General features: G+C 38.2%; 1 protein-coding gene across 3 annotated transcripts in view; it reads right to left on the reverse strand.

The window, feature by feature from the left end:
* Positions 1-1,847: 1,847 nt before the first annotated feature.
* LOC133521594 (cell adhesion molecule DSCAM-like) overlaps positions 1,848-16,003 on the reverse strand; it is a 114,291-nt gene continuing 100,135 nt past the window's right edge. For all 3 annotated transcript variants that reach the window (XM_061856634.1, XM_061856631.1, XM_061856632.1), the window contains exons 7-9: positions 12,042-12,222; positions 11,168-11,319; positions 1,848-1,977 (exon numbers count right to left, since the gene is read on the reverse strand). In XM_061856634.1, coding sequence (XP_061712618.1) covers positions 1,883-1,977; positions 11,168-11,319; positions 12,042-12,222 — 428 coding nt within the window. In that variant the 3' untranslated portion in view covers positions 1,848-1,882. The remainder of the gene's footprint in view (positions 1,978-11,167; positions 11,320-12,041; positions 12,223-16,003) is intronic.

Genomic DNA, 16,003 nt, shown 5'->3' on the forward strand with positions numbered 1-16,003 from the left:
TTTACAGGATTTGTCTATACCATTCCATTACCGGTGCCTGTTCCATTATAGGGATGTTTACTGTATTTAATTAATTAAAATGTCGCTTATCACGCATAACATGAGATGATACAGCATACGTCACTTTTGACACGACGTGTAATAAGACTTGAGCTAGTACGTCAAGTCTCACGCAATATATCTTTCTTGCACATTGCTAATTAGTTTTTGTCCCAAGCGACTCTATCGCGCAGTTAATTGTACAACAGCCTTTTTTGTCTGTGCCATATTAATTATACAGTGTGTAAATCCAATATGGGCAATAAATCAAACCAGACAGATTTACTCATTCATTATTTAAGAACACTTATTCACTCATCATCTCATCAATTAAGAATTTTTTTCAAGTTACACCAATGTACTATAGGGCTAAGATGGTCGGCTCTTTATCATTATCACCATGCCTGTCCCGTTCTAAAAAAAGTTTTGTTAGAAGCTTGGCTCTACATGAGATCTGTACCCCTAGTGTAAATATTTTCGACAGCGAAACGTGACGTACGCGTTTGCGTTAAGTGTCATTTTGTATGAGATTTTTGACTTTCCAAAACGTCCCGCTTGGCGCGCTGTTCAAAAACCCATACAAAATGAGACTTAACGCAAACGCGTACGTCACGTTTCGCTATCGACTAAAATTACACTAGGGGTACAGATATCTTTTTGATATTGCATTATATGTATAGGTTTCGTCTTGCTAACATTTAACATGTAAATGTTTTTGTCGGGATATATTTTTCCAACTGCTGTCATTATCTAATTCTTTCTCATTTTGAATAGGTATCACGTTATAATACAGCATTTTTGTTATTTTAGGGTTAATCTCAAAGTGAAAGTTGTTCACTATGTATAAATGCGATTAAGAGAAGCCGAAGACCGTCGTTGTTGTACCTACGAATATAATATTATTAAATTGTAATTTCCATAATAATGTAGGTACCGAAATTAGTTGTGAATAGACTTCAATATTCATGGGCTGGCCGACTATCGACTAACATTTAGTCCGCCGTCGTCTCATAAATATGGAAATCCATTATACCCGTAGTCGTTCTCGTATGAAATTCCGAATTTCAGTTTTAGATTATTTCTAGAATATTTATATTGGTGAATATAAGTTGTATAGTATGAGGAAGTTCAGTGTAGTCGTGAACTTGAATTCATACGTCTATATTGGAGGACAACTGGAGACGCCTGATTTGCGGTGACAGAACACGTATTGGATTCGAATTCGACTCACTATATACGTTTCAATAAGGTCACCGCGCTAGCGAAAGAAAAAAATGTGATTTAGCGAAAAGTACTGAGAGGCTATCCAAATTAGTCGTCATCCGAATTTTAACCGTGATTGTGGTTGGTCAGTGCCTCCGAGCTGGAAAACTGTGTTGGGTACTACGTCGGTGGACAATGTGGATGAACCATTTACACTTTACAATACAAAGGCGTTTGATGTGACGTGTATTGTATAGGTATTTAGATAACTAATATTGTAAACTAGTAAAATATTGAATTACGAATAGTTGTAACTAGCTGAAATTTTTACTCTGTCCGCGACTTCGAATGTGCAGAATTCGTATTTTCACAGAACCCCACTTAAAAGATGATTTTTGAGGGTTTATCCAAGATGATAATCGTCTGCAGAAAATGGAATGAAACGCGATCTGTCTCTCGAACGAGTCGCATTAATATGGAAGATCACTCTTCAATCATCAAGAGACAGGTGGCGTTTCGTTTCGTCTTCTCCAAACGTTTCATTAGTTTCGTCGGACTTCTCTCATCTAAATATAAATTTGGAAACTAAAAAAAAAACGAAAACATATAATTGAACATTTTATTAGTAAATAAATTACAACTAGACAAGTAAGATAAGCGCCCATGCCACGAGAGTAGCACACGCGAATGATCTCTTTGCTCTGCCGCCCTGGTGTAGCTCTGCTAGACTTTCACCTGGAACAAGACATTTTTACCTTAGTTTTAAATTTAAAAGCCGAGTTTCTTGCCGGTCCCATATTGGGATACCCTCCTACAATTTAGGAGGGATTGAAATCTCGGGTCAGAGGTGTAGGGTTAGAGCCGGCGTAGCTTTATTTGACGTTCATAAGCGCATTGTACGGTCGCGGAAATTGATTCTTTAGCAACTTGCGGTTCAAGTAAATTTGGCTGTACATACTTATGGTAAGAGCTGTCCATTGTAACGTGACACGTTAACTGCTAAATAATCAATTTCCTCGACTGTACTTAATATTCCTACTTGAAAAATAAACTATCTTTATCTAAATTAATTTTTAACAACCAGAAACGTCTGCGAACGATGCTATTAAGCTTAGAATAAATTTAAAAGTGGAAAAATTACTGTCTTTTATTTAGTATGGGTAGCACATCGTTACTGGTGAATTTCCAATATGACTTGGAACTCCGGTAGCCGTCTAAGAAGTGTAACGTTAAGGTGGATGCTGCTCCCCTAGACCCATATGGTGGAAAATTTGCTGCTTATGGATGAGGTCTTGGTGGCTCAGATGGCAGAGCGCTGGAGTATCGATCCAGAGGCCGTGAGTTCAAGTCTCACCCAAGACAGTAATTTTACCACTTTTAAATTTATTTTTATCTACTATAAATATAAATGGCATTATTTATAAACGCTTGTTAAGAGGATAGGCTACAGACGCTTCTCCATACAAACGTAGTCCCCATTTTCCTCTCTAAATATTGACATTATGAAAAATATATTTTACATATTTTGATGTATATTAACCATATATACGCCCCTTTTTTGATTTTTATTATATGTGTAAAAATTAGGAGCGTAAAAGAGATATCATACAAAAATTTAAATGTTAGAATAGAATAGAATAGAATAGAATATTTTTTTATTCGTAGACACAAACAAGACACATTAAATTACATGATATAACAAAAACAAAGGAAGTATAAAGTGCCACGAAATGGCCTCATCTCAGCATGTTGCTGGTGGCTTCCAGCGCTGATCTTCCGATGAGACCATCAAGTGAGAAAAATCACGAAAGGTAACAGACAAGAAGGAAAAAGACAAAATAATATAGAGTGAACAAATTGAAAAATAGATAAAAGATAAAAGATAACGACTAAATTAAGTAAAGATTATTTTTATATCAAGCATCGTAAACATAACACTGTATCGGTCCGGTCCAACCATACCTTGGCTGAACATTACAGCTGCATACGCAACAAGCGCCAACGGTAGCTACACGAACTAAAAGGCAATGACAGACCAGACCAACATCGAGCGTCCATTTTATCAATTTACAAGATTTTTATATTATGAAAACAGCATCAGAGGAAGACGAATACTAACATAATAATACTCAAACATGTATGGCATAACAGGAGTGGTGAACTATTGCTCTGCAGAAGGAACAAAAAACTTGTGGTAAGCGTAAGTAAAAGCGTACAAACTACAGGCAGCTAGTATCAAGTCTGTAGGCTTCCTGGTTAAGTTGGTGATTAAGTAAATACTGTTTCAACTTTGACTTAAAACTATGAATACTTTGCAGGTTTCTCAAGGGGGGAGGGATGTTATTCCAGACCTTCGGAGGGTTAGGAACTTATAATAATTAAAAATCGAATATAATCAAATGTTTTACTAAATTATTTTTACAATTATTATCATAATGTTAGCTAATTTCGTATTATGCCTTTTAATGTGTTTTGACGTAAAAAAAACCCTAATAATACTAATGAATTGTGTATCTATTGGAAGAAAGAATTAATGAATTATTGCAGATTATATCAGTTTTTTATTTACCTATACACATATTTAGAACACAAGTAATATACATGTTACATATGTACATAAACAGAGAGTGGTATAAATAGACCTGGAGGTTCATTAACCACAAAGTTAAAAAAATAAATTTAGGTAGAAATAACGTAGTAACAAATTCAAATAACTATACAATTACGGACAATGAAAATGGCCCTGTTTGTGTAGTAATTGCTACACAAAGAGATCCATCCTCAATGTCCCTGAGTGTACATTAATATGTCGAAATGTATTGACAATAAGGGCCACTTGCACCATCCCACTAACCCGGGGTTAACTGGTTAAACCTGGAGTTACCATGGTTACCAGTACAACTTTAACACTAGGTTAACGGTTTAACCGGTTAACCCAGGGTTACTGGGATGGTGCATTTGTGGGCCGAATTATTTTGTATAGTTAATATTTTCATTGTATTTTTAAGCAAAAGTTGCCCATAAAGGGAGCGTGCATAAACTGTTGGGGGCAGCACAGGAGACAGGAGACGTCAGATTTTTGGCGTGAGGTGTAAATGTGAAATTTATACTCCCAATGTAGCCCACAAGATGGCAGAACCTACTATGTACAAGAAAACGTACTAGAAAGGTAGATCGCAGCATTTGCTTTGGCGTGGCGTGAAGTATCAATGTACATGTTTATGTTTCCGATTCAGGCCACAAGATGGCAGACCCTCCAACGCGCACGGTCCCTATTGAATTTATACACTGTATAGTTATATTCCGTCGCTGAAGTTCAAAGTATGCCCAGACATGCTTCGCGTATTAAATTACCCACACACTTTTATATTCTAATAAAATATGACTTACTGTAATCATTTGTGTGCTGACACCCTGTCAACGTGCTTGTACCGAAGCAATTTCGTATAAAAAATGATATATACAGCAATTTCATAAGAAATCAGACGTTACGAGTTCTCGCTTACCGCCCTTGAAGATGCGTGAATTTTACCGCTTTTATACGTACATAAAACTTAATATGCACGTATTAGTAAAAAAGGTTTTTGTTTCGCTTTTTACCCACGGATATAGACGGTAATTGCCAACCTTGGAACAGAGAAGGCCTGTTCTAATAATTTAATATGGTTTACATCTTATATTGTTACGACCTTGACCGTGAGCACCAATCCGCGTTATAGTTCGTGTCATCCACGATGACGCGCAGATTTGTCAAATCTAACCTTTAATGACATGACAATACGAGTCAATGCACGCGTCGTCGTGAATGACACGATCTATAGCCGTTTAAACGCTATGGTATCTTTACCACTCTTCCATATTAGTGTACAAATACCGTTTAGTTTCGTTTTACTACGAACAATTGTCACTTGGCTAGGCCCCCAGGTGTTGTCTCATAGGGCATTTTGTTGGCACTTATTGGTGCGCTTAAGATGCCATGATGACACGAGCAAACTATCAAAATGCGATGAAAACCATATCAAATTGTGAAAACAGAATCTGCCTTGAAGCATATACGGTCGTTGAGAGCCTGTTTAAGACGAAAGTGGAGGATCCGCGCGAAATTGCCTTTTCATACATACTTAGTCCTCATTTTCCTTTCTGGGTATTAATATTATTGAAAATATTATGACACAATTTCTTTTATATTAACCACAGCTATGTTTGATTTTTTCGCATTATTAATTATTATAAGAGTAAAGAGCATTTAACAATTTGTATGAAATCTGTTTTTCGCTCCTAATTTTTACAAGAATAAAAAGAAACAAAAAAATATGAATGTAAGGGCACAGCTGTGGTTAACGTACATCAAATTATGTTGTAATATTTTCCATAATGTCCATATCCAGAGAGGAAAATGGGGACTACGTTTGTAGGGGGAAGCGGCCGTCCCCTTTTTTCTCCGTGTCCGCTAGGTGGCGCGGTGCGGGTGGCGGAGCGGGCGAACGCACGCGGGTGCCATGGTAGGTAAAATCCGCCGCATGCGTCCGCGCCAGTTAGCGTTGCTATTTTTCGTTAATTTGCTACTCTTTGTGCTACCGCGCCAGCTAGCAGACGCCCTAATGTGATTGTAAACACGAATGGATGACATTCTCATTTGTCTATGTATAAGGAATTTGGTTGCAGTTTCCTGTGATCGATGTGTAATACACAAGCGATGGTTGTATTTACTGGATCATCGTCGTAAGGTATCGATCTTGATGCACGAGATGGTGTCATTTTATTTTTGTCGACAGTTTTAGTACTTTTAATTACGGTTAGATAAAGATACATATAGTTTATTTTTCAAGTAGACATAATATAACAATGCGCTTATGAATGTCAAATAAAGCTACGCTGGCTCTAACCCTACACCTCTGACCCGAGAAGATTTAATTCCCTTCTAATTGTAGGAGGGTATCCCAATATGGGACCGTCAAGAAACTCGGCGTTATATCATTAAAAATATATATATGCTTCAAAAGTTTCTAACTTATTAAATGGGCAATGGTTCAGGCGAGTTTTTAATACGGTGGTCAAGGACATTGACTCTTTTTTTCCGGATATTATGTTCAAAGTAAACTCTTTTATGAAATTTATTTTCGGCAAAGAGGAGCATCGACAGGAAAGTTAAAAGATCAACTCGGCAACTTTTTACGGTGAGAATTAAAAATTAATCGTTTAAATTAAGTATTTCCAAGAAGGTTTGTATTAAAACATCCTTTTAGAACAACTAAAAGGGCCTTTCGAACTTTATAATCATGTTAACCTATATGAAATGGTTATTAATATGATCTATCAGCTGTCAACAGTGACATATTTTCAATCAGAAATGTACCGTTGATAACTGACAGATCATATCTGTAAAGTACTGTATTTAACTCAGTAAATCATACGATATAGGGAGCGTGCATGAACTGTAGGAGGCAGCACAGGAGCCGTCAGATTTTTGGCGCGAGGCGTAAATGTGATGTTTTTTGTTCCGATGTAGCCCACAAGATGGCAGAACCTACTATGCACAAGAAAACACGTGACGTGTAAATGTACATGTTTATGGTTCCGATTCAGGCCACAAGATGGCAGACCCTCCAACGCGCACGGTCCCTATAATGTATTTCCAACGGTTCGTTAACACAAATAGTACGGTCGCCAAATCTCAAAAGCCCTCTAGAAACACGATTTAATTGGCTCGGCCTTACCCACAACCGGTATCAATGTGTTCGGACAGTTCTCCTGATCACCGTACATGCGGTACGACCGCGCTGTTCGCCGCTCTAACATCGACTGTATGGAAGGTGAGGCAAGGAACAAAATCTCCATATACCAAAAAATTCGCTATCATGATCAGCCCGATACAGTGTGAATTTGAACTAGATAGAATTAACAAACTAATTTATATTCAGATTTTTATACAGAGAATTTATATAAAGAGATTTTTTATTGTTTTAATTCTGATTCTTCCCTGACGATATTTTAAAAATAACGTTTGTATTCAAGAACACAGTGCTTGTGTAGTAAAGTCCAATCAAGGGGCTTCTGTAGGCAAATGACCTGGGCAACCTATTCCAATCGCCTACGAAATGCGAGTGAGAAGAACGCTCATGCGAATCAGTATTAATGTGATACGGAAATTTATCGTTGTTTTTCTCTATGGTCCAGCTGGGATGTCTGCTTGCGCTTGACCGAAGCAAGCTGTCATTCTCGTCGGTTGACGTTTGTCGTGTCATATCGTATGTTATCTCTCCAAAAAGTGAGACGTGTTTTAGTGTGTCGTGAAATTGTGGAACTAGACAGGGCATGTCTGCCGAACGCACTCGAAACGTTGGGCCAAACTAGAATGGATATTGGGGCAGAGGAAACGGAGGCCGAAGATGATGGGATGACCTACACACATGTCGTGAAAAGTGGCAGGAGTGAGAATTAGACAGGACCAAATAGCAGAAAAGCGGGGAGGAGGCCTTGAGATCAGTGAGACAGCCCTTCAGACCAATAAAAACCTTTGAGAAATACCAGTTTACGGATATCTCACCACAACACGACAACAAAGGACAAGCATAACAAGATTTTGACAAAAAAGGCCAGTAAACAATTAGACAAAAAAGGCCAAAAAGCCAATAAACAATAAGACAAAAAAGGCCAAAAGTGCAACCGAAAGCGTAAAAAGGTTCCTTTGGAGTTTTACAGGTAACGAGCGTTAAAAAAATTATAAAGGCATCTAACATAATTCAGAACATACTCTTTTTAATTTAAAGTCAGTCAAAAAGTCAGTACGCGAATGGTTATGGATCTCGATTTCACATTTACACAGGAGGCGCATAAATACATAAACAAATAATGATACGGTTGAGGAAATTGATTTTTAAGCAAGCGGTTCATGTAAATTTGGTTGTACGTACTTATGCAAAGAACTGTCATATGTAAAGTTTTTTTTTAATACTATGTCGGTGGCAAACAAGCATACGGCCCGCCTGATGGTTAGCAGTCTCCGTAGCCTTTGTACGCCTGCAACTCCACAGGAGTTAAATACGCGTTGCCGACCCTAACCCCCTCCCCCCCTCGTTGAGCTCTGGTAACCTTACTCACCGACTGGAACACAATACTATGAGTAGGGTCTAGTGTTATTTGGCTGCGGTGAGTGAACCATAAACTGCTAAAGACTTAATTTCCTTGACTGTACGTATTGCGTGTGTCACTGTATGAGCGCGGTGCATTGCGATTAATTTAAATTCAAGTTGTAATTTTTGAAGTTAGAATATGACACTACAGTTGAAGTCACGCAAAAAAAAATCATGTACAGTCGAGTTCATACATATGTATATTTCTTCACCTTAATCCATAGCAATAAGGTGGAAAAACGTATACATATTTATGAACTCAACTGTATTGGCAGCGAGATTTTGAAATAAGTGTTCTTTTTTTATACCGATAGCAAGTTGAAGAGCTAAGATGGATAGAAAAGTTTCTTCAAGGTTTTTTTTTGTAAGTTAAAAAATAACGTGCGCTTACGTTGCTTGGACTCATTCATTAATTCAATAATGTTTTTGAGATTAGTACTCCTATGTAGCTGTGTGTGTAATCATTCACATTAACTCTACTAGCTTGCCTCAGAGTCCGACTCGCCTGTGTCCAGAAATCATTGTGAATACACATTTTAAAATTCAAAATTCTCCTCACGCCCTTAGAACGTCGTTACGGATCGAATTTATGAAATGACTTAAAGTTGCTTAAAAATACGTGAACGGGCAGACAAATATTATGGGGCGAGAAAAAGATTCATTCGTAATACCGGCCTTGGATTACTAATTTCATGAGTCAGTTTGAGAGGAAAGGGGACGAAGCCACGAGACTCTAAATATTATCATTTTAGCAAATGTTTTTATGTAATTGTATATATATTATTCGTTTCTTCGTTTGATGTTTTTTTTCTTTATTTATTTATCTTCTAAAGTTAAATATAAAATATAAAGACACAATAATATATACACATTATAAAAGAAACTAACATAGGGTGCCGCCAGCAGCGGGCCAGGGCCCAAGCTGCCGGTGGTCAGGGCCGCAGCGAGAGAAACCGACGATGTCACCGTGTATATACGTACAAGATTACTGTCTTTTGCATCTGTCCCAAGGGTCAGATCCAGCCACCTAGCGAGAGTCTCTCTAGGTGTTGGTCGAGACTCTTCATTATGAGATCGTTCGCTGACACGACTATCGGAACAATGATCGTCAAGGCAACATCCCACATAGCGGTTATCTCGTGAGCTAAATCTAGGTACTTGGTGAACTTGTCCTTCTCGGCTTTCACGAGATTCTCATCATGAAGGACGGTGACGTCGACGAGCACGGCCGGCGCTGCGATCGGTCTATCAGCACTACGTCAGGCTTATTGGCTACAATAGTCCTGTCAGTGATGATAGATCGATCCCAACAGAGCGTGGCACGACAATTTTCGAGAAGAGGCGCAGGTGAGTACATGTAGTACGACACTTACTGTGCAAGTACTGTACCCCTAGTGTAAATTTGATCGACATCATAACGTGACGAACGCGTTTGCGTTAAGTCTCATTTTGTATAGGATTTTGAGTTTCCAAAACGTCCCGCTTGGCGCGCTCTTTCTAAATTCAATACAAAATGAGACTAAACGCAAACGCGTACGTCACGTTTCGAAATCGAATTTATTTACACTAGGGGTACTGTACTGTGTTAGTAAGATGAGAGCATCTTACTAACGGCAAGTACTTGCACAGACATAATCTCGTAGCCAGAATTATTCACCAGTAACTTGCTCTCTTGTACGGCCTTGTGGACCGCGAAGACATCTCTATGTTTTATGTTAACCTGTTTTTGTGCAATAAAGTGACATACAATACATACATACATGAGAACAACCAGAAATGATATGCCTGAGTGACTCTCCGGGACGGCGGCATGCCCGACAAAATGTCAACCGTGCCGTTCTTCAGGAGGATACCTATATCTCCGGTAGTTATTCGTCATTATAATTTCCTCCGCAATTGCACAGGCAAAACCCTCGGTATCTCCGAAGTTCACTGATAATTTTTATAAATATTATTATAAGTATGAGGAGAAATCTATTTAGCCATTATGTAAATAAATTGTGTAAAAAAGTCCATAGCGTTATGGAGGGAGGAATGAAGGGACTGCATTTGTCCATGGAGAAGCGATCTTTTACCTACCATTTTATCTTATTACTATTAGAGATTATCTTAATATAATTAGAGTTTGTCTTTCATTTAATTAGCTATATTAGATCTAGATCCCATTAGGAAATTTATCTCGTGAGAGATTAAATGTAAGTATACCTAATCTAAATTCTATACGTAGACATTACTAATAAATTAACATTGATAAATGCTTACGTAAGTAAAATTAGGTCCTAAATTTGAAATTGGAAAATTTATATTGATTGTAATTACATACATTAGTAAGTACTATTTTAGCAGGAATTAGAATTATGCTGTTTTAGTTTAATGAATGTTCGTGCCTACATAAATTAGTATTTAATATGGAAGTACGCGGTACCTGTACCTACTACAGTATTATATAAAAATGTATACAATGCATATGTTTATTTTTGAAAAAGTATTTCATTTGGCAGCGTTTGGTCCCAATCAAGATGACAAAAAGGCAAAGATAATGAGGAAGATCGATGAAAGCTAACTGTACGATTCCATGCGATAAGATAGAGAAAATAATCTACTTCGTGCCTAGCAAACTTAACATGTTTTATAAACCAGTTGAGAATATTTTACAGTTACCTTTGCCATTGTATGAAGACAACTTTTACTTTTCAATGGCGTTAAGGCAACATCGATTACAAATTGACGATGTTTTATTTTATTAGGCACATTTATTTTGAATCAAAACACTTCTATTAGGTATAATGTACCTTTGATGACGTGCAGAATGACCTGCGCGGGCGGGGGTGCGGGGGGCGGCGCGCGCGCAACGCTACACGTATAGCGGCCCGCATCGTCGCCGCGCACGCGCGCCACACGCAGCACGGAGTTCGCGCCGTTCAGTCCGAATTCGGTGCGAACACTGTGTTAAAGAAAAATAAATGTCAAAATATAATTAATTTTATTTTATTACAAATAAAAAGTCTAGCCATGGTCTGTTAGAAGTAATTCCGTAAGGATGTAAAAATAAAATTTTCAATCAATGATATCACAGGGGGATTCCTGTGTGTAAAATAAACCGAACTCAATTTGGACGTAGCCGTTGACAGGACATGACAGTATTTCATAATTATGAACAAAGCAGACAGGGTCCTCCCTTAATCTTCAACTACTTCGCCTTGCGCAATGCCACAGTAGGTACTGCCCAGTTTGCACAGTTGCTCAAACCTACCTGATTCCCGAACCAAACCGAAACGCTACATCACTTCACCTGCTTCCTCCCCTCGCGATGTCATCATTCAGCGGGGTGTCTGTCCCCCCCCCCCTTCCCATAATTTCACCCCGCACTTTAGACGCAGCGCCACAGTACAGTCCACTTCGCACACTTGCTTCAACCTGTTTGATTCCTCTTTCGTGCTGTCTTCCATAGAATGTCCCCTCTGAACATAGTAGAGTTGGTCTTCCTTCCATTTTCAGTCCCTGGAGCTCACAGCAGTGCCACAGTGCCGCCTTGTTGCACTTGCTCAAACCTACCAGGTTCTGTTCTGCTCCTCGTTGTATTATCATTCATGCTGGGTATCCCACTTTCCGAACCAAACCGAAACGCGACAACGTTGTGTGAAACAACCACTTAAATAACTTCACCTAATTCCTCCCCTCGTGGTATCGTCATTAAGCAGGGTGTCTCTCCGGAACCATAGCAGGGAGGGTCCTCCTTCCATCTTAAGTCCCCGCACTTCACACCGCAGCGCCACAGTGCTGCCTAGTTCGCAAACTTGCTCGGAGACCTTCGCTCCTGCACCATCCACTATGCGCACCGACACTTCTGTGGATTTATTAAAAATATTAATGTTAGACTTTTTAAAAGCGAGGTACCTTTGAATTTACAAACTGCTGACTATCAGGTGATATGAATTAAAATATATTACTCAGGGGGGGGGGGGGGGGGGTTTAGGGTCGGCAACGCGCATGTAACCCCTCTGGAGTTGCAGGCGTACATAGTCTACGGAGACTGCTTACCATCAGGCGGGCCGTATGCTTCTTTGCCACCGACGTAGTATAAATATATATATTTAATAAAATTAATTTTGAATTTTTCGGTTTTATTTTGTTTGATATTTTCACCAGCTCGTAAAGGCCCTCTTGATTGTTCATAAAGGATGTCACAATTATTACATTTTATCCACACGTGTGCATAAGTTTTGATGCAAATTTTGAGTTGTTTTCTTATGTTAGCTGTACGAGAGCTTAAACAACAACTGCCCTCTTGTAAAGCAAATTAAAATGAGACGGTTTTCATTTTTACTGCTAAAGTTTTCATATTTTATGTTGACTATGAGTATTCCAACCATGTTGTTTACATTATTAAAATACTATTTAAGCGTCCTTATTTTACCCTATAGTCGTAACAGGCATTAAAAACCCGGTAAATTCAGAATCCGTTGCGCAAAAATACGGTAAATAAGCGAATGAGTTTACCAATACCTGTTATGTTTGTTGGGACTGACTTACGATTGATTTACGGAATTTAATAACCGTGTGATATTCGATGCCGCGCCTCCTTAGTTGGCAGGATCGATTGACATTATAGGTGCAATATGTTCTCAGAATTAATTGGAGCAATATGCTTGATTTAGCAGCATTGACTATCATAGATCAAGCCGTGTGCTAAGGATTGTTAATCTAATTAGTTTTATCCTGAGGTAAATTTGAGTGTACAGCAGCATAAGTGGCTATGCGGGTCAAGTGTTCAAAACGAGATGCACAGCCTCTTAATCATAATCATAATATTTATTGATAATATAAATTGCATGTCCCATTTTACACAGTATATATAGATTGTAGGTATGTATTTAACTACATAGTGTAGGTTGTATCTTATAACTTTACTAAGTTCCTAATTTAAAGAACTCCTTATGGTCTATGGTTTTATGTTAGAGGAGGCAAACGAGCAGACGGATTACCTGATGGTAAGCGATTACCACCGCCCATGGACACCTGCAACACCAGAGGGGTTGTAAGTGCGTTGCCGGCCTTTAAGATGGGAATACGCTCTTTTCTTGAAGGTTTAAAGGTCGTATCGGTCCGGAAATACCGCAGGCGACAGTTCATTCCACAGTTTAGCTGTGCGAGGCAGAAAGTTCCTGGAAAAACGCACAGTTGAGGACTGCCAACCATCTAAGTGGTGAATATATGTAATATATTCTTAGAACAAATAGTTATGCTTATATCATTTTGAACATTTCAATCGTTTAGCTAATTCTCCAAATTTTATATGAAAGGAAAAAATGGAAAACGTTACGCTTCCATTCCATTTCATTTCGTGCAATTTTTTTTCTTTAATTTAAAATTTTGAGTATCGCTCGCAGACGTATCTGCTTGTCAATAAATTACTTTAGCTGATTTTGTTGCTGTTCTGTTGCATTGGGTCATGAAAGAACCCCGATTCTATGGCGCAAAAGAACTTTTCACCGCACCAGCTGATAAAGGCTCTCTTTAATGTTAAAAAAAACTGATGAGATAGTTTCATTTTATCCACACGTGGGGCAAAATAATCTGATGCAAACTCTGAGTTGTTTCCTTTTGTTTTCTGGTAGAATTGTCTTTTATATGATGATTTTGAATGTTTTTTTTTGATAACGTTAATTTAGATTTGATTTCCTTCTTAAAGGTCGGCAACGCACTTACAACCCCTCTGATGTTGCAGGTGCCCATGGGCGGCGGTGATCGCTTACCATCAGGTGATCCGTCTGCTCAATTGCCTCCTCTATCATAAAACAGAGGTATATTGTCAAAGAAAACTTTGTAGCCGCGTAAATTTACTGCCATCTTTCGATACATGAAAAACTTTTTGAACGCCATTTGACTTTGATCCAATGACATAGGTGATAACATAAGATGGCAAGTGGCCAATAATTGACAAATTACCTTACGTTACAGGAACAAATTTAATCAAGTAACTTTAAAGTTAAAAACAAATTTTAAAATTGTTTGCTGCTAAGATGCCCGGGACGGCGATAGACTACGTTTATCCGGTAATATCGGAATCCGGAGGGAAATTTGTATCTGAGCAGGATCCAGGAATAGGTAGCGTTGGTACTTATGCATTGTCTGAGGCTTTATTTTTCCGTAAGGTTCAGAAAACAGAAATAAATTACTGGTTAAGATTTAAAAGATCTATTTATATTCAAATTAAGTTAAGAAAGCATTTCTAAGTGCTCTGTAAATAAAATGAAGTAAAATCGGTAAATTCATTAGTAAATCCCTTAGGAAAAAAAACAGTGCGCTGGGGTATTAAATACATTAAACGACCTATGTATGTAGGTACTGTTGCGAATGCAACTCATTATTATATTAAAATATTCCCAATGCAGTAGCTGAACGCAGCCGTCGAGCTCGGCTAGTATTCGGAGGCTTTTCAAAAGCACCAATAGGAGCCCTCCACATATTCTGTATCGCGGCTTCTGTATCTTCGCGCGGTTCTGTATTAGAAGCATCTAAATTTAAACCACTTTTTGTACTGATCAAATATTGCAAATTCACTCTTTCATCATCCTCCATACTATCAATACCCACTTTCTACATTTAAGTACCTTTTGGAAGATTATACCTAGCACTTCATTATAAATCCAAGTTTTATTTGAGTCGTCGAGATCCTGACCTGCACGGCGGCTACAGGTACCTGCCTCTAATGTCTAGAAATGATACACCCACGGGTTACTCTGGGTAAACAAAACGGACGCGCTTACAGTTCGCAGCTGTAGACATCAGCGTCAGTTTGTCGAGCCTGTAGCGTACAGATTATTGGCAGTATTGTTATTTTACTACCCGGCATCGGCACCCTGACGTTGACTCGTGGAGATGGATGAGCCGACAACTACGAATCGTAACAGGCTGCACTAGACCGAACCTTCACACAGGCCAATTGGCACGTAGGTACACATTTTTTTATATGTATACTAGCATATAACAAGCATACGGCCTGCCTGATGGTATGCAGTCTCCGTAGCCTATGTACACTGACATCAGGATGATATTTGAAGCAGGATATTTAATTTAGTAATCGTGCATTTCGATAGTACTTATCTGTACATGATTCAAATATCATTCTAATGTCAGTGTACCTCCGTTCGAATTAGCCCGACATATACACGGTGTAACATGAGGAACCCGAAAGATTTTAACAGTGTAACGACACGATATAAACTTTTTTTTTAATTTCGTCTAGTTTCAGAGTTAATACCAATAAAAAAAATCTTATTGTTACTTAGTGCAAAACGCCTTTTTGATGGTGATGATGCCATTATGGGACGTAGTCTAAATATCCTTATTGATAGATGTCAAAAAGTGACAAGTAACACAGTTTTGAAAAAAGTAGGTTTTTGGAAAAAAAAGTAACTGTTCATTTTAAGTGCCAGTTTTACCATAACATCTACTTTTTATGCACATTACATACAGACAAAAAATTGAAAAAAAAAAAAATTTTTTTTTCGTTTTGCGAAATTTACCTAAAATCTTTTTTTTTTTCGTCTTTTGGCCTTAGAAGTGCGAGGTTAAAAAATTTGATGCGTTCCTCGTGTTACATCGTGTAGACTCAACTCAATAAG

This window comes from Cydia pomonella, chromosome 9, assembly GCF_033807575.1.
Source record: "Cydia pomonella isolate Wapato2018A chromosome 9, ilCydPomo1, whole genome shotgun sequence".
Taxonomy (NCBI): Eukaryota; Metazoa; Arthropoda; class Insecta; order Lepidoptera; family Tortricidae; genus Cydia; species Cydia pomonella.